General features: G+C 51.3%; 1 protein-coding gene across 5 annotated transcripts in view; it reads left to right on the forward strand.

Annotated features, from left to right (window-relative positions):
- Positions 1–13,511, forward strand: part of FGF13 (fibroblast growth factor 13) — a 493,670-nt gene that overhangs the window by 12,163 nt on the left and 467,996 nt on the right. For 3 of the 5 annotated variants that reach the window (XM_047716160.1, XM_047716157.1, XM_047716163.1), the window contains exon 2: positions 11,952–12,164. In XM_047716160.1, coding sequence (XP_047572116.1) covers positions 12,116–12,164 — 49 coding nt within the window. In that variant the 5' untranslated portion in view covers positions 11,952–12,115. Of the gene's footprint in view, positions 1–10,605; positions 10,764–11,145; positions 11,262–11,951; positions 12,165–13,511 lie in introns of those variants that run through there. The other 2 variants (XM_047716159.1, XM_047716161.1) reach the window with 2 other exon arrangements.

Consider the following 13,511-nt stretch of genomic DNA (forward strand, 5'->3'; position numbering starts at 1 on the left):
TCTCTCTGCCTGCCTCTCTGCCTACTTGTGATCTCTGTCTGTCAAGTAAATAAATAAAATCTTAAAAAAAAAGTAACAAGTGCTGGTGAGGATGGGAAGAAAAGGGACTGCCCGTGCACTGTTGGTGGGAACGTATGCGTTGTGGAAAACAGTACGAAGATTCCTTTAAAAAGCAAAAATAACAATACCATATGATCCAGCAATCCCACTTCTGGGTATATACCTAAAGGAGATGAAATCACTATCTTGAAGCCGTACCTACATTCCCATGTTCATTGCAGCATTATTCACCATAGGCAAGACATGGAAACAACCCAGGTATCCATCGATGAATGAACAGAAAAAGGAGATACGGTATAAATATATACAATGAAATATTATTGAGCCATAAAAGGAGGGGAATCCTGCATTTTGTGGCAACAGGGATAAATTCCCTGTTGACAGCATTATACTAAGTGAAGTCAATCAGACACAGACCAATACTGTGTGATCACACTTGTATGTAAAATGTAAAAACATTGAACTCATGGGAACAGAAAGAAGAATAGTTGTTAACACTGGCTGAGGGATGGAAGGAACAATTAGGTGTTGGTCAAAGAGTTCTTTCAGTTATAAGATGAATATGTTCGAGGAATTTCATGTACACCATGATGACTGTAATTAACAATACCGTTTTATATATTTTAAAATTGCAATAAGAGCAGATCCTTCATGTTCTCATTATCACAACAAAAAGGTAATTATGTGAGGTGAAGAATGGGTTAATTAACCTTAGTTTGGTGAACATTTCATTATGAAAAATTCAAATCATCTCATTGTACACCTTAAATGGACACCATATTTTGTGCCAATTAAATCCCACTAAAGCTGGAAAAAGAGGAATTGAGGAGCATTTCTTCCTTTTTTATGGCCTGGAATAGTTTAAATGATCTTGAAAATATTGTTTTATTTTATTTTTTTAAAAGATTTTACTTGTTTATTTGTCAGAGAGAAAGAGTGTGCACAAGCAGGCAGAGTGGCAGCAGAGGCAGAGAGAGAAGCAGACTCCCCGCTGATCAGGGAGCCTGATGCGGGACTCCATCCCAGGACCCTAGGATCGTGACCCAAGCCGAAGGCAGATGCTTAACCAACTGAGCCACCCAGGCGTCCCTGAAACTATTGTTTTAAAAAATAAGCTGAATTAAAGCAGATGAACCACATTATGATGACTTTTATTTTTTATTTTAAAAAAGATTTTATTTATTTGAGAGAGAAAGAGCGAGCAAGTAGGGGGAGGGGCAGAGGGAGAGGAAGAGAATCTCAAGCAGACTTTGCTGAGCGCAGAGCCCATCATGGAGCTCCATCCCACCATCCTGAGATCATGATCTGAGGCGAGACCAAGAGCAAGATGCTCAAATGACAGAGCCACCCCAGAAAGTGTTTTTAATTGCTTTTGAGATAATGTGTAATATTATTTTGCTCAAAAAGTCTTCTAGGAGTATATTTCTTAGTTCCCAGGCAAGAAGTTTCTGCATTCTAAAAATTATTTATTCCTATTTCCTATTTGTTTTATATTTTAAATATTTAACATTTAAATATAAAAATATATATTTAAATTTATTATATGTTATGCTCAGAAAAGCTCCTTTTTATTATCTTTTAAAACAAGTACCACCTTTCCTCTGTCTCTTCCCTCTTCTCTTTCTGGAAGATTCTTCAGGACCTCCACATCTCTTCCATTTTCCTTCATGATTTCCTTCTCATGGTATTTTTGGCTTTGTGCTCTGTGATTCTTCTACTGTGTCTTCCAGGTTTCAGCAGTGATCATCCTCTCCTTCTGTTCCCTACTGAACTGTCTATTTAGAAATCATGTTGTGTAGTTCCAGAGAGTCTGTTTTTATGCTGCACTTGAGTCTCTCTATATATTCCTATTTTGTTATTCTTGTTGTTGAAGTGACCATTTGTGTCTCTTCCTGCCTTCTGTCTCTTTAGGCATGTGTTGCTTAGTCAACCTTTTTCTGGGAGCTGGTTGGTTGCTGGACCCATAGAGATGGTTATGAAGTATTTTCCCATCAGCCTGTAGGGGTCAGCTGATGCTGGAGGGGATCTCCCAGAGTTTTCCAAGGGCTAGTAGGCCCTCAAGGGGTGGGAAGCCAGGTCTCTTCACGTGGTCCCTCTCTACACTGACCTGATCTGTTGTTCTACTTTATTCTTTCTTGACTCCTCGGAGGCCTAGGAGACCGGGGACACAGATCTGATATTATTTTCCCAGTCTCCTGGCTTCCTTGCACTGGGCCTTTCTGGCAGTGGATCCAAGCGTTGATCAGCACTCATGGAAGGAACCCGGACAACACTTCCTTGTGAAAGATTTTCACAATGTCTGGGTCTTCACATCTAGCTCTTGCCTAGAGACCTCAGTAACCATTTGGCTGAGGAGAAGCAGGCAGCTTGGAGTTGGAAATGGGAAGGAGCCCATGCATAGGTCACCATCTTTCCAGAACCTGCTGTGGTTTCTTACAAAGAAGAAAGAATGCCTTTAAATATGACTGGACCTTGGCCAGTGGTGAAATTCAGGGTGAAACCTGTGTCCATGTCTGGGTGAAAACAAAGCTACTAAAATATTGCAATAAGGGGTTGAGTAAATACAGAGACAGATAAATAGATAAACACGCACAGACACATACGCACGCACACACACACAGACACACACATGCACTGTGGCAGTGGGAAGAGCTTAGGAGACTGGAGGTCCAGAAGGTTCATGCCAGAGGATCAGACAAATGCCTGTAATGAATTTATCTAGAAGCCCTAGAAGAAGTGAGGAGGCCAGAATTCACTGGAATTCTGAGAAGGCACCAGGAAGTGGAAGCTCACAGGCTGATCTGTGAAGCCATGCTGCGTGACTGCCACAGGCTCTTGAGAACAGCATCTTCTGCTTCCTTCCCACCTTCCAAGTGTCCAGTGAGTTTCTCTCAGGGGAAAACGCTACCCTGGAGCCCCACAGGGAAGAGGCCTCTGGGTAACCTGGTCCCTGGCCTTGGTCAGCAGAGGCAGTGGTAGCAGAGCTGAAAACTGACAACGTAAGACAGTACCCCAGACCGAGACCAGACGATAGCAAGGGAGGGGTGCGGATGCGGGTAAAGGCCTCTGGAAAGGCTGTACATCTCTCGGCTGGCATGCTTTGTTCTGGCTCTCGGAGATGTCCACTAACTTCAAAGCTACAGCATGATTCCCTCACTAGTCACGGATTCTTTGAGAATCCTGTGGCCCGTGCCAACCAGTGCTGAGACAGGGACCTGAGCCTTCTTGACCATGTCAGCCCCTGGCAGTGCAAAGTGCATGGGCTTTTGTGACACAAAGACCTGGGTTCACATGCTGCCTGCGCGATTCACTAGCTGTGAGAACCTGAACAGGTAAATTGATCTTTCTCAGGTATTTTTTTTCTGTTTTTTTTTTTAATTTAAATTTGATTAGCCAACCTATAGTACATCATTAGTTTCAGATGTGGTGTTCAATAATTTATCAGTTGCGTATAACACCCAGTGCTCATCCCATTGTGTGCCCTCCTTTTTTTTTTTTTTTAATGTGCCCTCCTTAATGCTCATGCTAGACACATCTCCAAAGACAAGGGCAGCAAGAGAAAAAATGAACTATTGGGGCTTCATCTCAGTTCTCTTCATTATTTGTAAATAAAGGGTGACAAGATTTGGTTTGGAGACAGGTACAATGATGAAATATACATATTTATAACATATAAACATATATGCATATATATTTATAACATATAAATATATATTTATATATTTATATAAGTATATATAAAACACTGTCCATTAGTTCCCTCCTCTGTTTTTGGTCATTCATCTGGTGCAGGGACCCTCAAAGGGGCTCCTCTTTCCCTGGCCTGGCGCAGTGGGGCAGATCTCCCCTCACGGATCTGAGATGCTCTCTCCGAAAGTGCCCAGTAGCAAATGCTCGCAGGCTGGGTGATGCAGGGAGGAGGGAGGCTTCATGCCACAAGGCGGAATAAATATGGGGGAAAAGCAACAGGGAATAGTCGCACTAGACCCTGGCAGCGGGAGAGGGAAAGAGAACATGACAAGGGAAATGACACGGGAGACTGTGCTGGTAGAAGTGGAATGGGCAAGCAGAAAAAATTCCGGGAGTGGGAAACTGAGTTGGGGAGTCCCTTGGAGAAGAACGTGTCCATGCTGTGCCGAGTCAAATCACACCAACTGGGTTATACATACTTTCAAGGGAAGGAAAGTGCAGGTACAAGTGTCTCATCGTAAGAACCCCAGCTTGGCATTCATTAACCATCTGCAAGTTGCTCCTTTTTTCCCTAAAACGTAACAGCTATTTACAGTACCCGCTGGGGACCACTGCTCTGTGGGAAGGTAGAAAGCCAAGCCCTGGGCCCTGGAGCTCCAAAGAAGGCTCCAGACAGCTTCCCCAGAAGACAGGGGAGTCAGAGGTGAAAGGCACTAGCAACACAGTGATCTCACTTCAGATGGCCGAGGATGAGGAAGGTGCTCAGAATCTCTCTTTGCCAAAAGCCTGGCCCAAAAGACAGGGTTGGAGAGACAAAGAGACGAGTCACTGCCAGGATATCTGAAAGGAGATGACATTTGTGATGGAAACTATTCATTAGGGATCCTCTAACTGTGAAAGGAAGAGGGAGGAGGCAGGATTGGATAGAGGGTAAAGCTGAACTAACTCAACAAAGCTTTGGCCAGGCACACGGGGAGCTCTGGAGTGAGTACTGTCTGGCAGAGAACTTGTGCAGATCTCAAATGGCCAGGCCTCTCTCAGTCACTGGGTGTGGCCTGCCCCAGGAAGGGCGTGAGCTCAGGTGAGGTCAGGATTCTGCAGCTGAGGCGGATTCTGAAGGAGCTGGCATCTAGGGGCCGCTCACTGACCACACTGCCCACAGCTGGGTGGCAAGTTGGACAGCTCACATCCGTGTCTACCGCATGGAGGGGCACGTGTTGATAGAAAGTGAATGAAAGCCCAATAAAGCCCTGCATGAGATCGCTTGCTTCTGCTCTAAGGCTTGGCTTTATCTTTGCAGAAATGTTAGAGGCGCTAATTATTCCATAACATTTACAAAATATGCAGTGTCATATAGTGGAAAGAGGGGGGACTTTGGAAGCAGAAGGTGCTACTTGAGTCTCAATCCTGCGCGTACCTTTTTCCTGCAATCTTTACCTCTCTGAGCCTCTTTCCTCATCTAGAAAATGGAGATGATCACAGTCACTAATTCAGGGTTGCCTTGCATATATAACGTTGCATAATTTGTATAAATATTACTATGGAGCGAGAAACCCAGTATATTGAATAAGTGAGGTTATGATGATGAGGCTATTTGCCATGCCTGTGATGTGCCCTGTGCTATGTAACCATGGGATGGGCATGGGGGACAGTCAGTGTGAGCAGAGTTTAGCCCAATCCTTGTCATCCCGGAGCATACAATCTCAAGGATTCTAGATTTGGGCAAATCCAAGTGTGCTAAGCATTTACTACCATATCCAAAAAGTTTTCAACAAATATAATTGTTCTGTCTGAAATCTTTTCCACGGTATCATCACTATAACCACCAAAAGGGAGGCAAGAGCAGGATTTGAAAATCTTCTGGAAACTGACTTGTGCCAAAGTGTTTTGTGGGTTATTTACTGGGCAAGACGATGGCCAGGTCCTCTGTTTCTAATGTAGAGAAAAACAGGAGCTTGCTGTGGGGAAAAGGCCATGGTTGATGATCTATGCCTCTTGACACAGGAGATTCTTAAATGCTGTGGAATGATAGGGACTCCGGGTGGGAAACCAGCGCTGCCCAGTGATGTGCCTTGTTTGGGAGCAGAGTGAGTCCTTGAACAAGCTGTGGCTCATTGTTTCCTTCTTCGCTGGACGAGAAACTGATAAAACATTTAAAGATGTTCATTCTCTCTCTCTCTTTTCAAGTTTGTTTACTTTTTTTTTTTTTTTTAGCAGTCTCTACATCCAGTGTGGGGGCTCGAACTTAACAACCCTGAGATGGAGAGTTGCGTGCTCTTCTGATGGAGACAACCAAGTGTCCCTAAAGATGTCCATTCTTGACTGGCATCCCAACATCACGTTATAATGTTCCAAATGCTCAATTTCAAGAGAGGCAGAAAATCCCATTTATGTTGATTGGAAAGGTCTTTGTATTAAGCTGTTTTGGAACAAATCATTGACATCTCTCTGTCTTATTACTGGCACACATTCTAAAAACCCATTCTGGTCTGTAAGAAGGCCAAGGAATGGAGATAACTGGGTCTCAAAATGGTTCTAGGACTTGCCTTTCAGTCATCTCTTGCTGTGTGTAACAATTTACCCCCAACCGGACTGGCTTATAACCACCATTTTGCACATAAATCTGTGGGTCAGGAATTTGGACAGGGTGTTACAAGACAGGCTCTTTGCTCCATGAAGTCTGGGGCCTCGAACCTCAAAAAGCTGGAAGCTGGCTGGGATAGCCTGACTGGGGTCTGGAGTTTTGTTCTTGCCATCAGTTGGGTTTCTCAGGTGTCCTTCACATGGCCTCTAGACCCAGCCAGCTTGGGCTTGCTTCCTCACGACATACATCTCAGGGTGTCTGCCTTCTTCTATGGTAACTGGCTCCCCCCAGGGACAAAGCGGGGGAAGGGCCAAATCGCTTAGAGGCTAGGCCTTGAACTGGCACGGTGTCACTTTGGCCACATTCTGTTGGTAAAAACAAGTCATGAGGCCAGCCTGGATTGAAGGAGACTCCTCTAGAGCGTGGAGTGGCACGGGCCTATAGGATTAGGAGACATGATTGGTCACTCTTCTACTTACCATTTCCGCATAGCTCATTGCCCTCAAACTTAGTGGCTGAAAACATCCATTAAATTTGGCTCAGAATTTTATGGGCTAGGGATTTGAAAAGGGCTCCCCTGAACGGTTCTCTGTGAAGAGGTCTCTCACCAGGCTGCGGTCAGATGTCAGCTGGGGCTGGTTTGGGGCTGGACGCCTAAGACGGGTCTCTTGCTTGGTCGGCAATCAATGCTGGCTGTCGGTTGGGAGCCCAGGTAGCAGTGTCAGCCAGAGAGCCTGGAGGTGAACTTCTCCAGCATGGCTATCGCAGAGTAGGCAGATTTAATACATGCGGCTGGTTGGCTTTCCCCAGAGTAGACATCCCAAGAGGGCCAGGCGGAAGCTCCATGGCCTTTTCTAACCCAGCCTAACAGTAATGGACCATCACTGCTGCCATGCTCTATTGACGGAAGCAGTGACAAGCCTGCCCGGGATCAAGGAAGAGGGGACAGAGTGCCCAGGGGCCATGTTTTAAAACTGCCACAGTGACCATCTTTGGAGATGATCTTACCTAACTCTTTGGTCAAAGAAATCCACAACTCAAGATTCCGATCGAAAGCATTCTTGAGTGGTGATGGAGATGAACAGTAGGGTTTGAATCAGAAAGGAAGGCCTTTCAGAGCTGTAGCATTTGGATCTGAAATTTCAAATTGCTAAGATGTGAGCTTAAAGACTGAAAGTGACTTCCGACTTCTAGACCTTGGCCCAGTGGGCCTTTCTTCATCTCAAGTGTTGCTCTTGCCAGGCCACCTCCTTTTGAACCAGCTTTCTGCTCTGAAGTGTTTTTGCAAATGAAAAACACATTTGGTCCAGCGAGGAGCAGTCTTGTCACAAGCATCTAATTTGGTGGTCCCTGATGACAATGGCTTTACACTCGGCCAGTCCAGAGCTGCCAGGAAAGAGCCCTAAGTGTGTCTGTCCTCTGTGCCCCAACTCACCCCAGCCTTACCCTCCAGCACAGACAATGGAAGCATGTGGCATCCTGCCCAGAAACATTGCTCAGAGCTGCTGGAGGATGAACAGACCTGGAATTCAGAGGCTGGTGTCTTGAGGCATGGGGGGACTGGCATGAAACGGACACCAGAAAGATGATAGGGCCAAGGGAACGAAACTCTCAGGATTTTTCCCACTTTCCTTCCAAAGACTCAAGCCTCTGCCCTTTATTCTGGAAAACACCCAGGCCTCGGTAATGGTGTGGCCATGCAGCATTTCACCTTAGCCCTATTGCTTTAATTCCAGGGCCAAGTCACTCAACTCCACCAGATAACCCCCATGCCCCAGGTTTTCTCAGATATATGGAGCTCTCTCTCTCTCTTTGTAGGATGGGCAGAGAGACGGGGTGGACGAGACCAGGTTACCATAGTGACAAGGCAGCGAGAAGTGAAGGGATCTGGTAGTGTCGATTGCTAGGCTCAAAAGCGAAGGCATTTCTATCTTGGTGGGAAGGGCCAGAAGGATCTGGGTGGGGAAGGGGAAGTGCCCAGACTAAGCCAGGGCTTCACTGAGCTGCTTCCAGACGACTCCATTTGGTTGTGGAGAAAAGACTACCTCCCAAATGCCCTCACACAGATGGCGGATACTCTTCCTGATGACCATCCCAAGTGACCAAGTAGCTTGGGGGCACTGGTGCACGCCTGTTTCTGAGCCAGTAACAACAGTCTGTTCATATTAAACACAGAGGTTTGAAAAGGGGAAAGCCCCAGGCTTTCTACAAAAGAGGCTGCCCATGACCTCCCTAGTAAGGTCTTCAGCTTTGTTTAGGTGAGATGCTTATCCAGACACCTCATAATCCTTGGTCTCTGGCCCAAATGCATGCACTTAGGATGTCACTGATTCGCCCCCATATGGACACACATCACTATTGTTCTTGCCTGCGGTGTTTGTTTTCTTTATCTTCTGATCATTTCTTTTGTAGGGTGGTTTATGGTGAAAGAAACACACTTTACCTATTTGTGTTCATGGATAGACGGATTCAACTAATACTCCCAAACAGACATCTCAATTCATCTGAATCATATTAACTAACCCAGGTTTACTCACATGTTAATGAACTAGTGTTCTTCAGGAACAGGGTGATGTCTGGCTGCCAGGAAAGTTACTTTTGCTGGAGGTGCCATTGGTAAGAGGGTTTGGAGGGGAAGGGGGCAGTCTTACCTGTGCTGAGAACTTTCCTGGAAATCTGGAAATGTTAATGTGGCTGGAAAGCTGAGATACTCGGGATAGACTAAGTAACATGCTTATTATTATCTCCCGGTACAGAGACTGACCCTTTTCCCAAAAGAGGGTCTTGTCGTTTATTGGGGGTAGGTGGACCAAGAAAATGTTCTGTGTACACAAGAAGGGTGTGTGTGTGTGTATACACATACATGTGTGTTTGTGCCGAGTTAAGGGAGTTTGAAAAGTTTTAGGGGTTTATGACTGGCAGATAGGTCCAATAAAAATGTGCTCCCCCCACCTTGCAAGAGGCTGAGGGGAGTGTTGAGAGACCATGTCGTCTAATAGAAGAGCACTGTCTAAAATGAAGGACTCACCTCTTTTCCTGTCCTGGCTCTCTGAGTTTTTTTGTTCAGGCTTCATCACTTACCAGCTGTGTGACCTCCAGGCAACTTACTTAACCTCTCTGAGCCTCTATTTTCTCACTTGTAAAATGGAAATAGTGGTACCAGCACTACCTAGGGCTGCTGTAAAGATGAAATAGGATAATGATGTAAGGATTTTAGTGTGCTGCTTGGCGGAAGGTAGGAACTAAATTCAAGGTAACCGACTATGCGGTGGACACTATCTGAGGGCTCTACCATCTTCCCCTCGACCTTTCCTTTAAACTCACCTAAGCTCCACCCACTTTGATTTCCGGTCATTTGAAGAGAAATTCCTTCTTTCCCAAAGTACTGGTATTAATTAATGGTCTAACCTTGGGTTGGGTAATCACATTGTGTCATCAGCCTCCCGATTATTAGATATAATTTACAGGAAAAACAGACCTGAAGTTCCTCCCAGCCCGAGGATGGAGGCTGCAAATTGAGTTTAGAAGGTTGCTGACCTTTAGACCCGGGCTGGCTTGGGAGGCAGCCCGCTCTCCTGGTCTTGAAAGCCACAGCAGGCTCTTGTAATTGAGTTACCGCCTGGGATTCAGTGGGACTAATCCATCTATATAATTTCTTTGCCTGGTTTAATGCCATTAACGAAACCGAATTAAGGAGCGGGTGGCGCTGGGTGGGACGGAGGGAAACGGATTTTCTGCGTGGGAGTCGCTGCCGAGTCTCCACCGCCTGGCTGGAGCCTCTGGTCTGATTAATGGACGCCTCTGAGGACCAGGTCATGCTAGCGGCCAGGCCACCCCAACCCCTCAACCGTGCGCGGAGCTTCGAAGTATCCGCGCGCCCAAAAAGGGGCATCGCGAAGGGTTTCCCAGATCGCCCCGGGGTTGATTCTGACTACGCTGTCTCCTCCTTCCCTTGTCCCTTTCTCCTCCGCGATCGCCCCCCCCCCCCCTTGTACAATCTTCAAGCACTTTTTCTTCTAGTTCAAATCTTCGGGGACCTTCCCTGTGCTTTGTCACTAGCATGCTCCAGGTGACATGCCGATCCCACTTACCCCTCTCCAGCCCTCGCCCCCAGTGCCACCTCACTCCGTTTGCTTGGGGTTGGCTCTTCCGGATGGTGGGCACTCTTCGCGCCCAGTTTGCCAACCAGAGTGATCAGCCCTAGGAGGAGGGGCCTGCGTGAGGGGGTGGCGGTGGGAGGCGGCAGCCGCCTCGGTCAGTTTCACTCTCTGCCCCAGTGACACCCAGATCCCAGCGCGCCCTTCCTCCTGCCCGGAGAGCTCGGCTGTCTCAACTTGGGCAGCTGGCCAGAGGCGAGGAGTCGCCGACTTCCCGGACTGAGATTCCACCGCTCGGTGCAGGCAGTTGCCAGCAGCGGAGTCCCCAAAGTGTAGGTGACGACGAGCGCGGGCCCGGGCGGCGCCGGGGGGTACCGGCAGGTGCTGGGAGCCGAGGGGCCTCGCCGGGACTGGGTGGGGGTGGGCAGGGGCGCGCGACGGGCTTCGGTCTCGGCGGCCGACGGTGCGAGCCCGCTCCAGCGGCGCCCGCGGGCCGGGCCTGCCCAGGAGGGGCCGGGGAGTGGGGTGCGGGGGGGGGACGCCCGGCCGCCGCGCTTGCCCGCTCCCCGTTGGGCTCGCCGGGGTTCTGCCAGCCGGCGGCTGACGTCGGCGCGCCCCTGCCGAGCTCTCGTCTTACTACAGCCGGCAGGCGGCTCCGTGCGCCCCGCCCTCGCCGGCCCCCGCCCCCGCGTGCCCACACCTTGGCGTTTATATAGAATGTGCCGCGGGCTGAATTCGCGGCTCTCTGGGACCGGAGAGTTCTCGGGAAGGAGAGCGCGAGCGAGGGAGCGGGCGAGCTCCGAGGGGGTGTGGGTGTAGGGAGAGAGCAGGTAAGGGCCATCGGTTCCCGCTCCTTCGCCCGCGAGCCCCTCGGGCCCCCCCTTTTGGCAAAAGAATAGCAACCTGAAAATCGATTACACGGAAAGAAAGGGGCGACCCTCCCCTCTCGATTCTCCGCGGGCGAGGAGCGGCGCGGCTCTGCGGTGTAACAGGCTCACACGTTGCTCATCACATGTTCAAACATTTCCCTTTCGGGGAGGCTCGTTATTTTTAAGTGAATATTTTCGTCTTTGTTTTGATTTTTTTTTTTCAACCTTCCTCGGGTTTTTATTTCGATTGAGTTGGCGGCCCGCAGCGGATTGAGAGAGGCGGGGGGTGGGGGGGAAGCCTCCAGCCGGCGCGCGGGCAGCCCACCCAGGCAATTCCCTGCGCGGCCAGCGCCGGCCCGGAGAGCGGCCCGCGCGGAGCCCGGGGAGGCCGGCGGCGGAACCGGGAGCCCCGGCCGCACCTCTCGGCGGCCCCGGGGGTGGCGAGCGCGGCCCCGGGCGGGCGGGCGGGCGGGAGCGGCGAGCGCGGCAGGCGCGGGGCGCGGAGGGAGCGCCGCGCCGCTTTGTCTCTTCACTTCTGGAGCAAGGCGAGCGGCTCCTCCCGCGGCCGGGCGCTCGGGCTCGAGGCGGCGGCGGCGGCGGCGGCGGCGCCTCCTCCTTCACCCCTCTGCTTTCCTCCCCACTCTCTCGCAGGCAGCGGCGGCGGCGGCAGCGCTGGGGAAAAGCGGATCCCGCCCCGAGCCACACCGGGGGGAGCTCGCGGTCGCGACTTGCCGCCCTAAGCGCTCTCCGAAGTCCGGCCCGCTCGGCGAGGACTTCCGTCTCCTGGGCGACCCTTGTCAAGCAAGCTGGGATCTATGAGTGGAAAGGTGACCAAGCCCAAAGAGGAGAAAGATGCTTCTAAGGGTAAGCCCGCCTGCCCGCCCAGTCCGCCGGCTTCCCTTCCCTTGGTTTCCCTCGCCCCCTCGCGTGCGCGCCGCCCTTCGGCAGCTCCCTGCCTCCCTGCCAGAGCCTAAGCTGCCCGTGACCTCTGCGACCCCGGGCGAGAAACGGTGGGGGGGTGCCGCTGGGGGGCCTGGGGTGGCACCACTTTCCCTCCTTCCTCGTGGAATTGTCGCCCCGCGAGTGCCTCCAGCCTCTTCCACTCCCCGTCTGGACGCACCGTGGTGGCGCTGCGGGCGACCGGAGCTGCTGCAGCCCGGAGCGCCGGGAACAGCGCTGCCGGCTACCGGCCGGCCGCCTCTCCGTGCGAGTGCATGTGTGTGCGTGTGCGCGAGTGTGCATATGTGTGCTGCGCGGGTGCAACATGGTGACATACTCAGGGATCTGCCCCCTCTCAGAAACCCAAGCTCGAATCCACCTTCAACCCCCTCTCCCCGCCCCCAATGCAAACAAAGAGCCTGGCCGAGACGCAAAACCCCTCCCCCCACGCTCCTTCCCCTCTCACACCCCCCTGCCCCCCAACTCTCTATCCCCTTCCCAGAAGGCAGGAGCTTGCAGCCTTCCACACGCCGCGTGCAAAAGTGAGCAATCCCGGTGCCCCGGCGCCGCCCGCGCTGCGCCTCGGCAGCGCAGCCTCGCCAAGCCCCTGGAGAACAAAGGCTGCTGTCCCCTTGCCACTAGTGCCCAGCGTGAGCGGGCCTCCGCGGGAGAGGACAGTCCCCTCCCTCTGCTCTCTGGGGTTCAGCCACCTGGCCAGGGGAGCCCGGCTGCCTGTCCCCCGGAGTGTGCCTCTTGGCCTGGGGCCTCCCACCGGCGGGTTGGGGAGGCGCAGCAGAGCAGGGCTCCCACCCGGGAGAACTCGCAAGAGGGAAGGGGGGGTTCCTCCTGACCTGCGCCAGCACTAGCCTTCGCCTGGCTAAGGACCCGGTTTAGCTCCGGAATGTCAGCTGGAGACCAGCATCCTGGGAGACCCGGGTTCAGGGAGAGGCGCAGAGAGGGGTGTGGTAAGAGCAGTCGGGAAATGGCAGGTTCCTTAGATGCAAGTGTCCGGAATGGCTCCGAAGCAGACGCCCGGAGTGGGCTGGACTGGTTCTGAGGGCCCCAGGCGCTCTGATCCCAGTCCACGCCCGCAGAAGTGGGGCTACTGGGAGGGAGCCCCAGCTTTCATTCACGGGCCCGTAATTCTTCCCTGGAACCCTGTGGCCCTCTTCCCTCCCACTCTGTCCCTATTCCTCTTTATCATCGCCTCCTTCTGGCCTCTCCCCATCTCAGAGGTCCCCCCCCCCCCTCCCCAGATGCTAGGGCAGCACC

The sequence above is a fragment of the Lutra lutra genome, chromosome X, assembly GCF_902655055.1.
Source record: "Lutra lutra chromosome X, mLutLut1.2, whole genome shotgun sequence".
NCBI classification, from domain to species: Eukaryota; Metazoa; Chordata; class Mammalia; order Carnivora; family Mustelidae; genus Lutra; species Lutra lutra.